Source organism: Megascapheus bottae, chromosome 10 (assembly GCF_031878675.1).
Source record: "Megascapheus bottae isolate mThoBot1 chromosome 10, mThoBot2.hap1, whole genome shotgun sequence".
NCBI lineage: Eukaryota > Metazoa > Chordata > Mammalia > Rodentia > Geomyidae > Megascapheus > Megascapheus bottae.
In genome coordinates this window covers 40,932,717-40,952,879 of record NC_143518.1, presented here as the reverse complement: position 1 = coordinate 40,952,879, position 20,163 = coordinate 40,932,717, and the positions used below count along the sequence as shown (strand labels likewise).

Below are 20,163 nucleotides of genomic sequence, written 5' to 3'. Positions count from 1 at the left end.
TGAACCAGTATGATCCGGTTGAAATTGCACCTGCGGAGAATTAAATAGCCAATTAGAAGCCCCAACAGAGTCTTCTGCTGCCTCCTCTGAGCCAATCACAGTCCTCTGTGGAGGATCCCGTGCCTCCTTCTCCATGAGGTGAAGGCTCGGCGCTGGCGATGCCGGGACCCAGGTGTGAGGGTTGACTCACTCACGCGTGCCTCGCTTTCCAGACTAGGCTAGCGGCTTTGTGCCGAGCCGATTCCACTCCTCAACCCAGAGCCCGCCGGGAAAGCGGGTTCCGGAGAGCGGTGCTTCACCACTTGTTTTGCTTGTGAATTTTTGCCTCCATCGGTGCCCTGAGTTAGGACAGGACCTCTTTCCCCGAAAAGACGTGGGAAACATTAAAAAAAAACAAGGTTGACAATACGACCTAGATTTCTCGATAGGTGACTCAAGGGGGAGGCGCCACACAGCCTGGCAGAGCGGGGACCCACGCTTGCTTTGGCCGAGGCGGGAACACACCCTGTGGACCGGTCGGTGGCGGAGACGGGACCTGGGTAAGGGACCTGTGGGCGCCGCGGCGCCGGGGCCCGCCCTTGTCGGGGAGTGAGGCCTCGCCCGGGCTGGCGGCGCTTCTGGGGGTGGGGTGGGGGTCCTCGGGTGGGTTTCTTCTGCACGGCAGCGGTTTGTTTTGGCAGGTTGGATTCCAGCCGCCGTTAAGAACGGTTGGGAGCCTCGCCAGCCGGGCCCTGCGCCCCCATCCCCGCACCGGAGACTCAAACCTTGGGGACCCGGGGCCGGGCGCTCCTGGTCATTTGGGAAATCTGCCCTAAACTTCCATCACCAGCAGTCGATAAGCGTGGGAATGAATTCAAGACTATAACTCTGATCCATTAGGGAGATGCCTTTGCGCTTCCGTTTTTTTCCTTTTCTATTGTGATTTTTTTAATTTATTTTTAGAGTAGGGATTTTGATATGTTGCCCAGACTGGCCTCCAATTCTTGAGTTCAAAACGATCCTCTTTGCCTCAGTATCCCGGGTGGTTGAAACAACAGACACATTCTGCTCATTAAAAAACAAAAGTGTGTGTGTGTGTGTGTGTAATACATGCGTATTCTAGAAAAGACAAAAGAAAAAAAAGTTACAGGAAATGTCCTTCCTTCAGGGGCAACCAATACTTGGTTTCTTGTGAGTTTTTTCACAAAATAATCCATAGCTCACGTGCATCAACGTTTTTTTTCCATAATGGGTACCAAGACATGTGGAAGGATATCAATGAATGTGAATTAATGCACCTTCTATCTGGCAAATATCATGTAACCCTTTTATTAAATACAATAAAAAATATTTAAAAAACTATTAAAAAATAAATAAAAACAACATTTTTTCTCCAGTCCTGAGTTTGAGCTCAGGGCCTGAGCACTGTCCTTGGACTTTCTCAAGGCTAGAGCTCTACCACTTGAGCCTCAGCACCACTTCTGGCTTTTTTTCTATGTGTGTGGTATGGAGGAATGGAACCCAGGTCTTCATGCATGCTAGGCAAGCACTCTAGCACTAGGCCAAACTCCCGGCTCCAGTGCATAATATACTCTGGAAACCCTCCCTTAGCAGCACATCTGTCTCATAGTATGACTTAACCAGTCCTTTAGAATTATGTTACATACAAGCATACTTCATTTATGCTCATGTATATCTTCATGATAATTACTTAGGAATGCAAAAACTAGGTTTAAAAAGTGCATTGTGTTTTTTTTCCCCCAAATAATACAGCCCTGTAAATTCTTTCCCGCCCACAAAGATTTTTTTTTCTCATTTTCGTTCCACTGGCAGTATTTGAAAAGTTTTTTTTGCGTGGTATTACCGAACATGGAGTTTTTAACAGTTTTTCCCCTCTCATCAGCTGTGGATAAGAAGAACCTGTTATCATGCTTACACAATATGTCATCACTTCTTGATTTGTAATAATCTGATGGTGCAATTGGTTCTCATTGAAGTCTAGTTCTCTTTCTTTGCCCCCCTCTCTCAGTAGTAAGATCGATTAAATTCATTGCCTATGTGTGCCTACTACGTAGGTGCTCTACCACTTGATCCTTCCCCAGCACTTTTTGTTCTGATTATTTTTGAGGTTGGTCACTCTTCAGTCTTCCTGCCATTGCAGAATACTAGGTGTGCAACACCATGCTTAGCCTCTTGATGTGATATCCTGAACATTTTATTTATTTATTTATTTATTTTTGCCAGTCCTGGGCTTGAGCTCAGCGCCTGAGCACTGTCCTTGGACTTTCTCAAGGCTAGAGCTCTACCACCTGAGCCTCAGCACCACTTCCGGCTTTTTTTTTCCCTGTGTATGTGGTGCCGAGGAATTGAACCCGGGTCTTTGTGCATGCTAGGTAAGCACTCTCGGCCCCTGAACATTTTTTTTGAGGGGGGAATCCTGGGTTGGCCTAGAAGCACAGTCATCCTAATTTTAGGATCATAGCAATTGATGGAAAAAGCTAGGATATAGGCATAAGCAGGTGTCATCCAGCTTTGGATATTGAATCTTTTCTTTTCTTTTTACCAGTCCTGGGTTTGAGCTCAGGGCCTGAGCACTGTCCTTGGACTTTCTAAAGGCTAGAGCTCTACCACTTGAGCCTCAGCACCACTTCCGGCTTTTTTCTATGTATGTGGTACTGAGGAATCGAACCCGGGTCTTCATGCATGCTAGGCAAGCACTTTAACCACTAGGCCAAATTCCCGGCCCCTGAATCTTTTCTTAATATTTGCTTTTTGTGTATAAGTTGAAAATATTCTTTCCTACAGTTTGTTCAGTTTGTCTTTTTATTTTGCTACATAACATCTTGATAACATGTTGATAACTTTTGGGTTTTCTATCATGTGTAGAAAATCTGTTACTAAAGAATACTTATTTATTTATCTATTTATTTATTTACAAGTGCTGGGGCTTGAACTCAGGGCCTGAGCACTGTCCTTGGGCTTTCTCAAGGCTAGAGCTGTACCGCTTGAGCCACAGTACCACTTCTGGCTTTTTTTTTTTTTTTGTATGTATGTGGTTCCGAGGAATTGAACCCACGTCTTTGTGCGTGGTAGGCAAGCACTCTACCACTAGGCCAAACTCCCAGCCCTAAAGAATACTTTTTTATTCTATGTATGTGGTACTGAGGAATTGAACCCGGGTCTTTGTGCATGCTAGGCAAGCACTCTACCACAAGGCCAAGCTTCTGGCCCTAAAGAATACTTTTAAATTTGCTGTTTTCTTGCCATGGGCTCCTCCTTCTAATCCTATCTCAAGAGGCTGAGGTCTACAGGATGATGATTTTGAAGCTAACCTGGTCAGAAAAGTTTGCCAAATTCCAACTCCAACATAACCAGCAAATACCCTGCTTGGAGGCAAGACTCTAGTAATAGAGTACTATCCAAATAATCATTTCAAACCTTGGTACTAACAAAACAAACGTGTACTTGTGTAGTGTTTTTGTATATTTGATTCATTTGGGATTCATTTTTATATAAAATTAAGAGAGATCCAGCAGGTTGGTTTTTTTTGTCAGTCCTGGGGCTTTCTCAAGCTCTACCACTTGACCACTTGAGCCACAGCACTACTTCCAGCTTTTTCTATGTATCTAGGAATTGAACCCAGGTCTTCAAGCACCCTACCACTAAGTCAAACTCCCAGCCCTGGGTCAAGCATTTTTTATTCAACTTTTCTTACTGAGTAACTCTTATTTTCTCCAGTGCTTTTGAGTACTAGCTTTATAATCCCCAAATTGTTATTTGTATTTGAGTCAGTTTTGTCCTACTAATTATTCATGTTTTATGCCATACTATTATTAAAATTTATGTACATTGTATGTAATTTAATACAATTTTGAAATATAGCTGAATGAATTAGTGACTCAAACTTATAATTGCAGCTTCTCAGGAGGCTGAAATCTGAGAATTCCAGTTCAAGCCTTTCCTGGGGAGAAAAGTTCACTAGAGTCCTTCTTTCAAAATAATCACCCCCCCAAAATAGAGCTGGAAGTGTTGTTCAAGTGGTAGAGTGCCTACCTAGCAAACACAGGGGCCCTGAGTTCAAATCCCAGTACCTGTAAAAAATTAATATACAGTATACACATATAAAAGTTGCATAATTTGGGGACCAGGAATGTGGCTTAGCGGTATAGTGCTTGCCTAGCATGCATGAAGCCCTAGGTACCTTGGTACCACATAAATGGAAAAGGCCAGAAGTGGTGCTGTGGCTCAATTGGTAGAGCGCTAGCCTTGAGAAAGCCCAAGGACAGTGCTCAGACCCTGAGTTTAAGCCCTGGGACTGGCCAACAGTAGTTTAAATCCAAGGAATAGTGTTCAGTGTTATTACAAAAAGCATAGAATTATTTTATAGGCCCACTATATTTTATTTTTTAAGTATTAGGAATTCAGGGCCTTGTTCTTCTGTTCTACCACCAGACCCATACCCTCAGTCCTTTTGTCTGTGTGTGTGTGTGCATATATATATATATATATATATATATATCAAGAAATATAGATAAAATCTTTTTTTTTTCAAATAGGATCTCTCTCTCTCTCTCTCTGTCTCTTTTTTGCCAATCCTGGGCTTGAGCTCAAGGCCTGAGCACTATCTTTGGACTTTCTCAAGGCTAGAGCTCTATCACTTGAGCCTCAGCACCATTTCTGGCTTTTTTCTATGTATGTGGTAACCGAGGAATCGAACCTGGGTCTTCGTGCATGCTAGGCAAGCACTCTACCACTAGGCCAAACTCCCGGCCCAGTCTAGAACCTTTTGAGTGATGGGATTGCAGGCCTACACCATCACACCAAGGTCTTCCCAGCTCCAATGAAGTTAGACTAAAAAAGAAGAAATTAAATTGAAGTCCAAAGCAGGAATTAAAAATGAAAACTATTAAAGCCCAGTGCCAGTGGCTCGTGCCTGTAATACTGTCTACTCTGGAGGCTGAGATCTGAGGATAATGATTTAGAGTCAGCCTGGGCAAGAAAGTCTGTGAGACTATTTCAAAGTAACTACCAGAAAACCAGAAGTAGCACAGTGGTTCAAAGTGGTAGAATGCCAGACTTGACTGAAAAAGCTTAGAAACAGCTTCCAGGCTCTGAGTTCAAACCTCATGACAAAAATAATTAAATAAAATTAAAATGATTGAATAGAAGGGAATTTGTAAAAAATTTCAGGGCAGTGAAAAGCCAGGTCTAATCATTTTTCTAACTGGCTGGCATGGAGGTTGGGGAGTGACTTTAGATGAGATATAGTTTCAAATTCACTCACTATGCATTTGAGATTTATGAGCCCAAATCAAGATCAAAAGATTGTGTTGTGAGATTATTCTTGACTGAGTATTTTTTTTAGTAAAGAATTTATTAACATTGATTTTTACATCATATTTCAAGTGACATATTTAACAAATATTCAAGAAGGGAATCTATATATACGATCACTGACACTTAGATTTTAGAACATAATTAAAATTAGGCTAAGGGTTTATATTTCATAGATACATATTAATCAATATAATAAAACATTATGTCTAAGAGTCACAAATTTTTATGTCTATGTAGTTGTGTTTATATTTCCAATACCATGTCCATTGCATTGAGTACGTGAATAATGAGTCCTTGCTCTTGTGCTCTTTGGATCTAATAGCCACATATTAAGGATACCTTTTGCCTTTTGTTCCTTTGGTCTTGACTTGTCTCATGACTGAGTGATTTTTTTTTTTAATTTCAATCCCTAAGGATACACCTCTTTCTGTGAAAAATGTTCTAACCAGGCTTGTATGAGGCAGTAGGTGAAATGAGTTTACACAAGATTGGATTTGTTCAGAGAATTCAGTGGACAGAAGTTTCCATTATACAAACCAGGAAAGCAGACTTTAGCTGGCTTGCGGGCAGTGGAGGCGGGAGGGGGAGGGAGCGTTTAAATTCAAATTGCCTGGCCCCAGGGTCTCAGTTGCTCAGTTCCCTTCCTATATTGCATTCAAGTAATATTTAATTGTCTAAGTCATTGAAAAACAACATTCATCTCTCCTTTTGCCCAGCGTGGGAGTCATACTTTCCGCACTCATTAATCAGGCCTCTTTACCAGAAAGCATCAACTGGGATCAGAAGCCTTACTGTCATTTATGTTGGTGCTGCTATTTTGTCTTTAGATCAGATTGGTGAGGAGAAATTTTCCTTAGCTTCCCAACCTGTCACCACCTAGCTCTTATGTCTTCCTACTTGGTTTCCCTTACAAAACAGATCATAGGAACAGGACCTGGAAAGCCTTGATTTTAGATGTTCTCCAGCTTGCATCATCCTCATGCTTGCTGCTTAGAGCCAGAGTTTCCTTCCTGTGTCTCAGCAGGTGGATGCTGGTGGGAGAAGAAGGTAGGGCCCATTCTGCTTTACACTGCTGGCCCTCTGAGCCTTTTTTATTGCCAGTCCTGGGCTTGGGCTCAGGGCCTGAGCACTGTCCCTGGATTTTCTCAAGGCTAGGGCTCTACCACTTGAGCCACAGCACCACTTCTGGCTTTATGCTATGTATGTGGTACCGAGGAATCGAACCCAGGTCTTCGTTCATGCTAGGCAAGCACTCTACCACTAGGCCAAATTGCCGCCCTCCCCCTTTTTTTAAAAAAACAAAACAAAACAAAACAAAATATTCCTGGAGCTTGACCTCTAAGCCTGGGTAAAAAAAAAGTCCCTGACATTTTTTTTTTTTTTTTTTTTTTGCCAGTCCTGGGCTTGGGCTCAGGGCCTGAGCACTGTCCTTGGACTTTCTCAAGAATAGAGGCTCTACCACTTGAGCCTCAGTACCGCTTCCAGCTTTTTTTCTATGTATGTGGTACCAAGGAATCGAACCTGGGTCTTCATGCATGCTAGGCAAGCACTTTAACCACTAGGCCAAACTCTCGGCCCCTTTTTTTTTTTTTTTTTTTGCCAGTCCTGGGGACTGAACTCAGGGCCTGAGCACTGCCCTTGGGCTTTCCTCAAGGTTAGTGCTCTACCACTTGAGCCATAGCACTAGTTCTGGCTTTTCTATATATATGGTATCGAGGAATAGAACCCGGGTCTTCATGCATGCTGGGCAAGCACTCTACCACTAGGCCAAACTCCTGCCCCCTCCCCCCCCCCCCGATATTTTTACTCAAGACTAGCACTCTACCACTTAAGCCACAGCTCTGCTTTCAGCATTTTTGGGGTGGTTAATTAGAGGTAAGAGTCTCACAGATTTTCCGGTGCAGGCTGGCTTTGAACTGTGATCTTCAGATATCAGTTCCCTGAGATTACAGGCATGAGCCACCAGCACCTGGCTTTTTTTTTTTTTTTTTGCCAGTCGTAGGGCTTGAACTCAGGGCCTGAGCCCTGTCCTTGGACTTTTCTCAAGGTTAGAGCTCTACCACTTGAGCTACAGCACCACTTCCAGCTTTTTTCTATGTATGTAGTGCCGAGGAATAGAACCCAGATCTTTGTGCATGCCAGGCAAGCACTCTACCACTAGGCCAAACTCCCCCACACTTTTTTTTTGCCAGTCCTGGGACTTAAACTCAGGGGCTGAGCACTCTCTTTGGGCTTTCTCAATATTAGCGCTCTACCACTTGAGCCACAGCACCACTTCTGGCTTTTTGTGTGTATGTGATACCAAGGAATCAAACCTAGGGCTTCATGCATGCTAGGCAAACACTCTACCACTGGGCCAAACTCCTAGCCCCAGCATCTGGCTTTTAAGCATCCATTTTTTTTCTTTCTTTTTTTTTTTTTTTCTGTCCTGGGCCTTGAACTTTGGGCCTAGGCACTGTCCTTAAGCTTTTGCTCAAGGACAGCATTCTACAACTTAAGCTACAATACCACCTCTGGCTTTTTCTGTGATTAATTGGAGATAAGAGTCTCATGGACTTTTCTGCCCAAGCTGGCTCTGAGCTGTGATCCTCAGACCACAGCCTCCTAAGTAGCTAGGATTACAGGTATGTGGCTAAATCTCCATTTTTTAATCATGAGAAGATCCATTGCTGGAAAACAGGCGTTTCCCCTCAGTCTATCTAGTCTCTGGAATTCTGCTCCTTCGTACTGGTCCCTGAGGCAGAGGCAACCAGGGCAATGGGAGAGGAGATGGGGAAGGAGGAGTAAAAACTAGGAAACAACTTCCTTAATCAGGTGCATTAAAATCACAGAAGGATGACCAGAATCAACGTGTCCCTTAAAAGTTTTGAGTGATTTGGGTAGAAGATGTCACATCCTGCAACTGAAAGGCCTGCACAGGGAAGTTTCAAGTACAACAGAAGATGCAGCAGCAGTATGATAGAAATTATGGGTTTTGAGTTAGCCCTGAGTTTAAATTCAGTATCCCTATTAATTAGCTCTCCGCACTTAATCAGTTTGATCTATTTGACCTTTAGTTCATCAGCTATGAGTTGCCTATCTGCCTTGTAGGATTGACGTGAATGTTAAATGAGAAAACATACATGACGGGGTTGGAGGCATGGCTCTGTAGGTCGAGTGCAAGTCAATGAAGGAAAGCATCAGATACCAAATTTGAATGCTGGTCTCAGACCCCCCCCCAAAAAAAAAGAAAAGAAAAAGACATACATACAGCCGGGGATGGTGGCTCACACCTTTAATCTTAGCTACTCAGGAGGCTAAGATCTGAGGATCCCGATTCAAAGCCAGCAATGGCACTAAAGATCATGAGACTCTTATCTCCAATTAATCATTAGAAAAAATGGGAAGTGGGACTATGGCTCCAGGGGTAGGGTTGTAGCCTTGAGCTGAAGAGCTTAGGGACAGTGCCCAGAGCTTAGGGACAGTTCAAGCCCCATGAACCACAAAAAAAAATAATAATAATACATGCAGCCACTTGTTCAGAATAGGCCCATCATAAATGTTTTCTTCTCTCTGTTCCACTGTGCCACTCTGGGAAGGTCTTCTTTTGAATTGTACCCACAATATGATGACTATTATATATATATATATATATATATATATATATATATATTTGTCACTCGTGGGACTTGAACTTTGGGCCTGGGTGTTGTCCCTGAGCTCTTCAGCTCAAGGGCTACTGACTTACCCCTTAAGCCACAGTGCCACTTACGGTTTTCTGATGGTTAATTGGAGATAAGTGTCTCATGGACTTTAGTGCCCAGGTTGGCTTTGAACCTCAATCATCACATCTCAGCTTCCTGAGTAGCTAGGATTACAGGTGTGAGCCACTGCACCCGGTGATAACATCATATTCTTTTTTTTTTTTTTTGCCAGTCCTGGGCTTTAGCTCAGGGCCTGAGCACTATCCTTTGACTTTTTTCTCAAGGCTAGAGCTCTACCACTTGAGCTTCAGCACCACTTCCAGCTTTTTTCTATGTATGTGGTACCGAGGATATTCGTGCATGCTAGGCAAACACTCTACCACTAGGCCAAACTCCCGGCCCATAACATCATATTCTTATATGTGAACATACCCCACAAAATCGTGTAGTATACACAAACTTGTGTATTTAAATATTTTCACGTTCACTGGTGTACACATATAAAGAACTGCGCAATCACAGCTGTGCAAAGAGCAGACTTCCCAGATGGGTAACATACAGAACTGTCTTGTAAGTTGCCACCCTTGAAGGTATCCTGAAAAAGCTCTGGCAGGTGAATGAATGTGGTAGTCAGGAACAACTCCATAGGCATCTCCTTAGGATGTGAATATGTTTCCTGGGGTGATGCTTGGCCCACCAAGAAGATCCTTATCTATGTCTAGGGCCATAGTGACTGAAATGGTTCTGTCCAGGATAGTAGCCACTGACCACATGTAGTTGTTCTCAGCACTTGTAAAGGTGATAGTTTGAGGAATGGAATTTATTTTTTTTTTGTCAATCGTAGGACTTGAACTCTGGGCCTGGGCATTGTCCCTGAGCTCTTCAGGTTAACGCTACCATCCTACCCCTTGAGCCACAGGGTCACTTGTGGTTTCTTGGTGGTTAATTAGCTATAAGAGTCTCACGGACTTTAGTGCCTGGATTGGCTTTGAACCTTCATCCTCAGATCTCAGCTTCCTGAATAGCTAGGATTACAGGCGAGAGCCACCTGCCCTGCTGGGGAATGGGATTTTAAATACACTTAATTGTAATTAATATTTAAAATACTTTTTCAGGTATTTGGGAAACTTTTAAATATGATTGAAACAATATATTTTATTTTATTTTTGTTGGTCATAGAGCTTGAACTCAGAGCCTTGGTGCTATTCCTAAACTTTTCTGTTCAAGGCTAGCAGTCTACCATCTGAGCCACAGCTTCACTTCCAGCTTTCTCTTGGTCAAATGGAGATAAGTCTCCAGGACTTTCCTGCCCAGGTTAACTTCGAACTGCAATCCTCAGATCTCGGTCTCCTGAGTAGCTAGGATTACAGGAGTGAGCCACATCCAGCTGTTTAGGTGTATGAATCTACTTTTTCAATAATCAGTCTTGTTTTTTCTTTTTGCCAGTCTTGGGGTTGAACTCAGGGCCTGAGCATTGTCTTTGGGCTTTGTCAAGGTTAGAACTCTACCACTTGAGCTACAGCACCACTTTTGGCTTTTTCTATATATGTGGTACCTAGGAGTCAAACCCAGATCCTCATGCATGCTAGGCAAGCACTCTTACCACTAGACAAAACTCCCAGCCCCTCAATAATCAATCTTATGGACCCTAAATCCAGGTAAGCTATTTTTGGTGCATATTAGTTAATGAATAGAGATATGCCATAAGCATAAAATATACTGGATTTCAAAAACCTGGTATAAAAATATTAATGTTAAATGATTTCATAACAGATTACCATACTGCTAACATTTAAATGATAAAAGTTGGGGTGCATTGAGTTAAATAAAATAGTATTAAAACTAATCATATCTGTCTTATTTTGATTTTTAAAAAAATATGTGACTACCAGAAAAATTTGAAAATATATATGTGGCTCTACTTCTCTTTCTGTTGACTGTTCTTGCAGTGTTCATCAGCAGTATCTCCCTGTGCCAGACACACATCTGTTCCTAACTGCCCCAGGGGCCTTCCCAGAGAAACTTTGTTTAAACAGCAGACAGCTTCCACCAGTATCTGCATTGCAGAAAAGGCAACCAGACTAAGAACTCAGGGACTCGCAAGTCTCAGTAAGATGCAGATGGAAGATTGTGGGGAAGAGGGCATGTCACAAACTGGAGATTAGTAAGCTGGATGCTCTTTGCATTATGTGAGGAGGCTGGGGGCTCAAGCGTAGGCATTTTCAAGAATGTTGGCTTGTCTAGCTTTGCTATTTAGACTGCTACAGTCTCATGTTCACCTTCACTCCTCTGAAGAGTTTGCCTATCCTGAAACCCTGCTTTGCCTCCTCAGTGCATCAGCTGCTCTCACCTGTCTGGGAGTCTCCTCGCAGCAAGGACTATAACAGCAGCTAGCAAGCTTAGTGTGCATATGGTTTGGTGGCAGGGATTCCACAGGAGGAGGGAAACTAAGGACACTGGGTAGGTGTTATTGCTGAGAGAAAACCTCGTGATTCTCTGTCTGTCCTCCTCCTGCTCCTCTAGGGGGGCTCCCTCCCCCCCATTCCTTGTGATGATGCTGATGCTGTTGTCTGGTCTCTTGAGCTCTCAGCATTTCTGCATTTTGGGACTGTGTTTTCTGTTGGACACAGTAGTCAGCAGTTCTACCACTCACTCCTTCCCTAGCAGGGTGACGTCTCTCCAGAGACAACTTCCCACTGGGTCTGTGCTAAACACGGATCCTACGTACTTGCAAAGTCACTAGGCAGGCATTTCTCATGGCTGCTGCCTTTTTCCCACTTTTTCAATCTAGCTTGCTATGCTGCCCTCCTTGGTTCCATCAAGCTCAGCCCCTCCTGCATTTGTGGTCTCTCCTTTGACAGTTTTGATAAAGCTGCAGCTTACTCATTCTCTCAGAGTTCCCTTCTTCTGACTTTCCCCCAAGGACACTAAGGTGTAATGACTTAGAAATGTAGAAGAAGACACTAGGTATCCTGGCTGGATTTCTGCATGAAGAATTACCCTGAACATGGAGGAATATCTCCCTCGAGGCCAGAGATGGAGTATAAAAGGGAGAGCATGGAGAATAAGGGGGGCTGAGGATGCTGACCTCTCAAGGCATGGTGGGCCTTCCTAACCCTGTATGTCAGGTTGGGTTAGGTAGAAGCAGGTCTGTTGGGGTACATAATGCATGAGCAGCCAGACTGAAGTAAAGAAAGTTCCAGAGATCATGTTTCATTTTGACTGTAACTGTAGTGGCCTTTAGCAGCAGGTTTAATAATCAGATAGACAGAGGAAGCTGGAGGCTCATGCAGACACCATGCCAGTGTATAGTTGATCCTTCCCCAGCTCCCACTTTGCATGCATCCTCTTCTCCTGAGCCTGAGGGTCCTTGGCTTTAGTTCCTTGCACCTAGGATGGGAGCTGGTGTGGGAAAGAGAAGCAGAAAAGAAAAGAAAAAGGGAAACTGCCTCAGAGGAGCAGAGTCTTAGAAAAGCAATTGGCACTTCCAAGTTTTAAACAATCTAGTTGTGTTTGATCACCTTTATTGGTTATTAGAAGGTAGAAATGTGTAAAGAATGCCAAGGGGTTAGAACAACAGGCTAGAGCCTTGGTTCTATTTCCTGCTTTGGGGAGGGGAGAGGCACGGAGCTGATTACAGGGTCTACATCTGCAACTTGCCCAGAGAAGAGGTGGCAGTGCTATCTTCAAGCTAGAAAAGCATGGGGTACAGCACCTCTATTAGAAGTCATCACTAGCTTCTCATAGTACAGGCGGCTGCTGTGGGAGATTTGTGCAACTTGGGATGAAGTTGAGATCCCGGGGGCCTCGGTTCTGTCTTCCCCTTTGGTATCAAAAGTGGACTTGGCTGCGTCACCAGCATAGAAGCAAATGTCAGAATAGCTTGGCAGTGACCCTGTTACCCCCAGAGTTCTTATCCCCAGAGGGCCGAGGTGCTACAAAATCGAAAGTCATGTGATGCCTGACTCGGCCCTTGCCCTTGCTCCAGAGGGCAATCAGGCCAAAGCAGAGGGTCACCGAGGTGAGGAAGGGAAGGAAGCCCACTGCCAACACCATAGCCACTCCTCTGCTGTCGAGAAAAAATGGCCCTGGGGCCCCTGGCATGGTAATGTTGGGGTCAGAAAGAGTGCCATTTGGTGGTTCAACTTGGATTACTTCCAGCCAGGTTCTCAGAGAGTCATTTCCAGCTACATTGCTTACTACACAGACATAGGCTCCTCTGTCCCTCAGCTGCACCGAACGAATCTCCAGCGTCCCATCCTCTAGGACCCTTACTCTCCCACCTTTTCCCAGCCAAGCTCCTGGAGGCCTCATCCAGGACACTGTGGGGGCTGGATCTCCATCTCCAGAGCAGGAGAAAACAGCATGGCCCCCCTCCTCTGCAATGACCCACCGTGGCCCTGACTTGCGGATCAGGGCTGGTTTGCACGTGAAGTGCCCCGGAGGTAAGATGTCTGAAAATTCCCTCAGGCTCTTCCCTTGGACATGCTGAGGGCCAGCACAGGCAGGAGGGGATGTGCCAAAGTCCAGGTGTCTTCGTAGTCTGAGCAGCCAGAGAAGGCGGCAGTCACAGGTTAGAGGGTTACCAGACAGCCTCAAGGTGACCAGTTTGTTAGGAGAAGGAAAGGCTGTTTCTTCCAGGGTCTGAAGGGCGTTGTCTGCCACATCCAACAGGTGGAAAGCAGTCAAGCCATGGAAGGCCTGGGCAGCAATGGAGGTGAGGCAGGCCCCCGACAAGCGGAGTTCCTGGAGCCGCACCAGGGGACTGAGCCTCCGGGGTGGGATGGCTGAAATAGGGTTCTGGGATAGATCCAGGACTCTGAGGAAGCTCAGGTGGTACAGCGCCTGGAAGGGCACTGAGCTCAGATTGCAGCGGGTGATGGCCAGGCTACTCAGATTGAGCCCGACCAGGCTTCCCGGGTCCAGAGCCTCCAGAGAGGGCCAGTGGTGGATCTCCAGCTCTTTCAGTTGCCCTAGCCCCCGCAGGGCCCCAGCTGGCAGTTTTTCAATATCCAGTTCTCTAAGCCTAAGGACCACTAGTGCTGGAAGCCTGGCAAGGGCTAGACCAGGTACTGTGCTGAGGTTGCATCGCTCCAGGGTAAGAGTGCTTAGCTCAGTCAGTCCTGCAAAGGCTCCAGGAGCCACAAACACCAAGTGGTTATCCCCAACCTCCAGCTGCTGGAGGCTGCCTAACTCACTAAAAGCTCCATCTAGGAAGAGGACAATCTGGTTAAGACGGAGATCCAGCAGCATAAGGGCAGACAGGCCTGAGAAGATGCCAGGACTTATGATTCGGAGCCGATTTCCTTGCAACCTCAGAGTTAGTAGACTGTGTAGACCATGGAAAGCCCCTGGCTCTAGGGTAGAGAGCTGATTATGGCTGAGGTCCAGTTCTTGGAGCAGGCCCAGTCGGGAAAGCATGCCCCGTTGAAGCCCCCACAGGCGGTTTCCACTTAGGTCCAGGAGCTCAGTGTCCAGTGGTAGGCCCCCAGGGACAGCCTCCAGTCGCCTATGGGCACAGACCACTGCTCGGGGCTGGGAGGTACAGTCACATATAGCAGGACAGCTGCTGGTATTCCCTCCAGGCAGGAGGAACAGGAGAAGCAGGGGATGCCATGGGGTCCAGGCTTGCTTTGGAACTAGGGCTGCATCCATCCCCTGAGTCCTGGAAAGATGATGACATGGACTGTTTGGGAAAGAAGCTTCAGATGATGGTGATCCCTAGACTTTCTCGCTTCTCTTTAGAGGGGAGAAAAAGTGATCTGTCTCAGCATTGCCAGAATATCTCTGGGTCTTCCTCTTGGGGGAATTTTCTCCTTTTCATTCCCTCCCTGGATAGTTGGCTATGTGTTCAGTTGCTCATGGGACCCTTGATTCCTGTGGGAAAAATTTTGTGGGAATGGGCAAGGGAGTAACAGGGAAGTAACTGAGTCTGTAATAGGTTTTCTGCACTTGTGAGATCTAGACATGCTGTAGGTCCCTTCTTGAAATCTGCTCTCTGCAAATTCTTTTCTATTCCCTTTGGCCCATTATTTGAATTCACAGTTTTGCCTAACGCTCAGGGAGATCCCATCCTTGGCCAGAGCTCTCTGTGCTAACTGGGGAGAGGTCCTCTCTTTGACTAAGTTGCCTGAGGCAGAGTAAAATGCCAGCCTCAGCTTTGCTCACCACCCTCAGACTCTGCCTTCTGCCAGCCTGGCCCACAGCCTGCATCCTGGACTAGCAGATCTGGCTTTTGTGTGGATGACAGCACAGCTGCACATTAGCCATGGCATTGAATACATGGAACATTACATGGCAAAGCAGAAAATCTTTTACAAGAGCCTCAAGAAAGTTCCTTTTCCCCTACAGATGGAGTTATGGTGTGTGAAAGATCTAAAGAATGATCAAGGGGCCGGGAGTTTGGCCTAGTGGTTAAAGTGCTTGCCTAGCATGCATGAAGACCCGGGTTCGATTCCTTGGTACCACATACATAGAAAAAAGCCAGAAGTGGTGCTGAGGCTCAAGCGGTAGAGCTCTAGCCTTGAGAAAGTCCAAGGACATTGCTCAGGCCCTGAGCTCAAGCCCAGGACTGGCAAAAAAAAAAAAGAATGATCAAGCTTTGAGTTCTGTTGCTTGGCCCTTGGTCTTAAGCTTCTTTTATATCCCTATACCTTGTATAGGAATATAATGGGTATTAAGGATGTTTTGTGGCTCTGAGGGAAAGCTCTTGACTCCTCTGGCTTGATCTAAGAATACACAAGAGGCAGATTGGTATCCAGTGAGGCACAGATAAGGGAGGATAGGTGGCTTGGGGAAGATGGGAGCTCTAGGGTGGCATAGCAGACATCTGGGCAAGGCAGTGTGCAGATCTTTTCTAAAGTGGTTTCTGGGTACCAAGGGCCTGGGTGATACCAGGAGGATTGTCCTGGACAAGGTGATAGAGAACGAGAGGTGTCTAATGGTAAGATCTTCTTAGCTCCAACCATTGAGTACAACCCCTGTTAGATAAGAGATAACAAAAGAATTGGAGCAAGAGCCAACTGGTGCTCCTGGAGGCCATGTGCCTCAGTTTCTCCCAGGTTACACTCAGAGGCACTGGGGTTTTCTTGGCCCTGTGTGGGTTAGCTTTCTGCTACATGACCTATTTTCTCCCATGTTGGACTACAGAAGAAGCAATTTAGGAGATGTTGTGACTTCATCCTCTTCCTTTAGCCAATTCAAAGGACTGTAGTATTTGAGCGACTAAAGAAGGAGGCCAAGGCAGAGTAGGGAAGGGGTTGGAATAAGGCATGCAGGAAACCATGTTTAGGTGAGGCAGTGAGGGTCTGGGAAAGAGAAAGAATGATCAGGAGCAAAGGCTGGGGTTCTTCTTGCCCCATTTCAACCTAACAGGTATCTCTGTGACATGCCGACTTATCCAAGGAGATCCAAGCCCCAGCCTCCCTGTGACCATTCTGGAAAGTCCACCAGACTGCTAGCTCTTCATCATCTCTGCTGCAGTTCCTGCTCATCCCCACCCCCCCTTTTGTGTGTGTGTTCTGCATTCAGCAAAAGTGCAGTGAAGCGTGGAACCCAGCTTCCTTCTTTCCTGCTCCTGGAAGTTTTCTCTTAGTCCCCAAAGCCTACTGAATTAAGGGCTAGGGGACCTGGAGCCAGCCTCTTAATAAAAGTGGCTAATTTAATAACAAACTATCCCTACCATCCTCTATGGCTAGAGGACTGGCATCTAGTCACTTTGCAGGAAGAAACATATTAAAAGCACTCCTTTATTTCCTTCAGTGGGGTGGGGTCTGGGGTATCAGGGCCCACAGGGTCAGGGAGCTTTTTTCTTATCTCTGTGTGTCAGTCTAGAGACACATGCAAATGTGGATATATATCCTCTCTAAAGCATATCTGATAAAGGCATAGGGAGCTGCATGGGAAGGTGGGTTCCTGAGAAAAATTTCTGAGATATCCACATGGGGCTGGGGGGTGCTTCCCAGAGACAGAGGAAACACTGGGGAGAAGGAAAAGAGGTCTTCTTTGAGTCCTTCCACCCTGGGGTATTACTTTCCTCATCAAATTCCTGAGGGGCTAGGCCCGTGACTGCCAGGGGCAGGAGGACAAACCCTCTTTCCCTGATAGGCACATAATCTGGCCTTGTCTCAGAATGTTATGGAAAAGGACAGTTGTAGCTTCAGGACAGAGGGTAGGGGCACTTACCAGAGAAGCTGGAGGGGAGCATCAAGTTGGGCACTGCATCTATCCAGAGTTGGGGGCCTGTCCCATTTGTGCTGCACCTCAGGCCCCTGCACCTTCCCCTGTGCCTCACTCCCCACTCCCTGCCACCAGCCAGCCACTCAGCCGCCAGCCAGCCCAGCCAACCCAGCCAGCCCAGCGGCTGTAATGCTGTGGCTGCAGCCAATGCTGCCAAGACTGAGGAAGAGAAAAAAGCCAGGAAGCATTTTTCCTTCTCTTCTCCCCCCCACCCCCCCCTGCCCTCTCCCTAGCTCTCTCTCTCCCTAGCTCTGTCTCTCTCTCTCTCTTTTCAAACCAGGCAAGAATGAGTCTGCCGCAACCCTGTTGGTGCAAAATAAATAAATAAAGCAACCAGGGAGGGCTGCAGCAAGCGCCACTACAGGATGACGAGTGGGGGGGGGGGGGGGGGGGGAAGCAAGGAAGGCTCTGTGCCAAGGAGGGATAGGGAATCTTGAAAAGGTCCCTTTGACATCCTGCTCCCCCCTGGGGGCTAGAGAGCTCTCTTGGGTCAGCCACTACCAGAGGATTGTCTTTTTGTAACTGAAATGCTCAGCAGTTCTGTGCAACCTCTAAATAGCCCTATGGGAAAGTTCCCGGTCCAGAACATCCCCCACGGAGCTTAGCTTTCAGCCCTTAAGTGGAGGAACCTGAGGATCAATTTACAAACCTCACAGGGAGATTTGAGCCCCAGCCTTGGGAGAATCAGGGCTGGGGGCAAGAGTCCTTATGAAATGAATGGATTGTTAGATTCATATAGGAACAAGACCAAAGAGCAGAACTGTAGTTAATTGTATTCAGAAAGGCTCCCTCCACCTCCAGCGGGCTCCTAGCGTGTACACACACACACACACACACACACACACACACACACACACACACACTATTTGCTTTAAATCACTTTATAAACAATGGCACAAGTTTGGGTTTGTTTACCCAGCTAAACTTTTCCCCTGAGAAGAAAAATTATCCCCTTCTCTCAGTCATCTTGTACTTATCCCTTATGAAAGGTCTGCAGTCATTTACAAAGCTGAGAGAAATTCAGGTGTGAGATCCTAGTGGGAGAAACAGGTCCCTGCCCTGTTCTACCTCATGCTGGAGTCAGGGGCACTCAGTCACAGAGCTGTGGGATAGCACCATTTTTCTAATAGCTAAAGCAGGATTGAAGGCCAAGTCTAATGGAGTTCTCCCAGAGGTTGTCCTTGACTTTTTTTTTTTTTTTTTTTTGCCAGTCCTGGGGCCTGAACTCAGGGCCTGAGCACTATCCTTGGATGCTTTTGCCCAAGGTGAGTGCTCTGCCACATGAGCCTCAGCACCACTTCCAGCTTTTTCTGAGTATGTGGTACTGAGGAATGGAACCTAGGGCTTCGTGCATGCTAGGCAAGCACTCTACCAATAGGCTACCCTCCCTGCCTCTGCCCTTGACCTCTTGATTGACCAGTGCCAATCAAATTGGGGGCTTGTGTGATAAAAGATAGCTGGAGCTGGAATGGAGTTTATACATCCCAGGCTTAAGACAGGTGACCCAGAGCACCATGGAAATGTTCTGGGGTCCGGCCATATGGGGGACTTCCCTGAGGCCACTTGGCTTCTCTGAGCTGTGACCTCAAGGGGATTTGGTTAGGTGCTGGTAATGGTATTTACTGTCAGACAGAGGTCTGGAGGCCACTCCAGATAAGTTTGTGAGGCCTTATCTCAGCCAAGAAAGCTTGGTGTAGTAATACACACCTGTTTATCCCAGCTGTTGGGAAAAGTGTAAATATGAAGATTGAGATCCAGACTGCCCTGGGTAAAAAGCAAAGCCCTATCAAAAAATAACGAGAGCATAAAGAGCTGCAAATGTAGCTTAAGTCCTTGCAAACAGACTTGAAGCTCTGACTTCAAATGCCAGTACAAAAAAAAGAATGAAAGAAAGAAAGAAAATATTATGTTAGGAAAAGAAACGCCCTTAGAACCACCATTTTGTAGGCTGAGTTTGGTATGATCAGATGTGTCTGATCAGATTTGTGCTAACTCCTAGTCTTTTAATTGCATATGATAGGTTTTTAGTTTGAACCCTGATGCTCTTGGACTCTTTTCCTCCTCCTCCTCCTCCTCCTCCTCCTCCTCCTCCTCCTCCTCCTCCTCCTCCTCTTCCTCCTCCTCCTCCTCCTCTTCCTGTTTCTCCTCTTCCTCCTCTTCTTCCTTTTCTGCTCCTTCTCCTTCTCCTTCTCCTTCTCCTCCTCCTTCTCCTTCTCCTTCTCCTTCTTCTTCTTCTTCCTATTGTGGGGCTTGAACTCTGGGCCTGGGCACTATCCCTGAGCTCTTCAGATCAAGGATAGCACTCTACCACTTGAGCCACAGCATCACTTGTGGTTAACTGGAGATAAGAGTTTCACAGACTTTCATGCCTGGGATGGCTTTGAACTACAATCCTCAGATCTCAGCCTCCTGAGTAGCTAGGATTACAGGCATGAGCCACCAGTGCCTGGCTGCTCTTGGCCTCTTTTATGCCCCTTTCCACACCCAAACTCCATAAAATAGTTATCCCAGCCTCTTACCCCTATCCTTTACTCTCCACATGCCCAGGTTCTTTCAGATCCTAGGAAAAGGGCAGGGTGCCTAATGTATACTTTGCTGAACTGAGAGAAAGGAGAAAGGCGGAAAAATCTAAGGGTCCAGATTCTTGTAATGTGCAGGTCCTTCTGGGCTTGCCACCAGTCTCTGAGCTTGATTCATTTCCCCTAGCTAAAGCTCAAGGGGAAACGCAATGAGGTATTTCAAAGGCCTATTCTTAGTTTCTGAGCCCAGAGTTGAGTCTTCTTCATCCAGGATGCTTGGATTCATTCCCTGCTTTCTTGAGGACATCTTGGTGCTCCTAGAGATTCCTTCATCCTATACCACCCCACACCTTCCAGAAGCTGGCAAGGAGGCTCTGGGAAGTGAGGTGGAACAAGACTTTCCTCCA

The 20,163-nt window shown here is 46.1% G+C and overlaps 1 protein-coding gene and 1 long non-coding RNA gene across 2 annotated transcripts; one reads left to right on the top strand and one right to left on the bottom strand.

Annotated features, from left to right (window-relative positions):
* The first annotated feature begins 22 nt into the window (after positions 1-22).
* On the top strand, positions 23-901 carry LOC150058262 (uncharacterized). Its single transcript, XR_016536862.1, has 3 exons — positions 23-172; positions 429-539; positions 681-901. It is a non-coding gene; the product is annotated as an uncharacterized LOC150058262 (long non-coding RNA).
* Positions 902-12,566: 11,665 nt separating this feature from the next.
* Lingo4 (leucine rich repeat and Ig domain containing 4) lies at positions 12,567-14,669 on the bottom strand. The gene has a single exon (XM_090339896.1). The coding sequence runs from the start codon at positions 14,652-14,654 to the stop codon at positions 12,873-12,875; it is 1,782 nt and encodes a 593-aa protein (XP_090196022.1). The 5' UTR covers positions 14,655-14,669; the 3' UTR covers positions 12,567-12,872.
* Positions 14,670-20,163: the final 5,494 nt, after the last annotated feature.

Coding starts and splice junctions, on each gene's coding strand:
- Lingo4 (XM_090339896.1), bottom strand. CDS start 14,654: ATGGATGCAGCCCTAGTTCCAAAGCAAGCCTGGACCCCATGGCATCCC.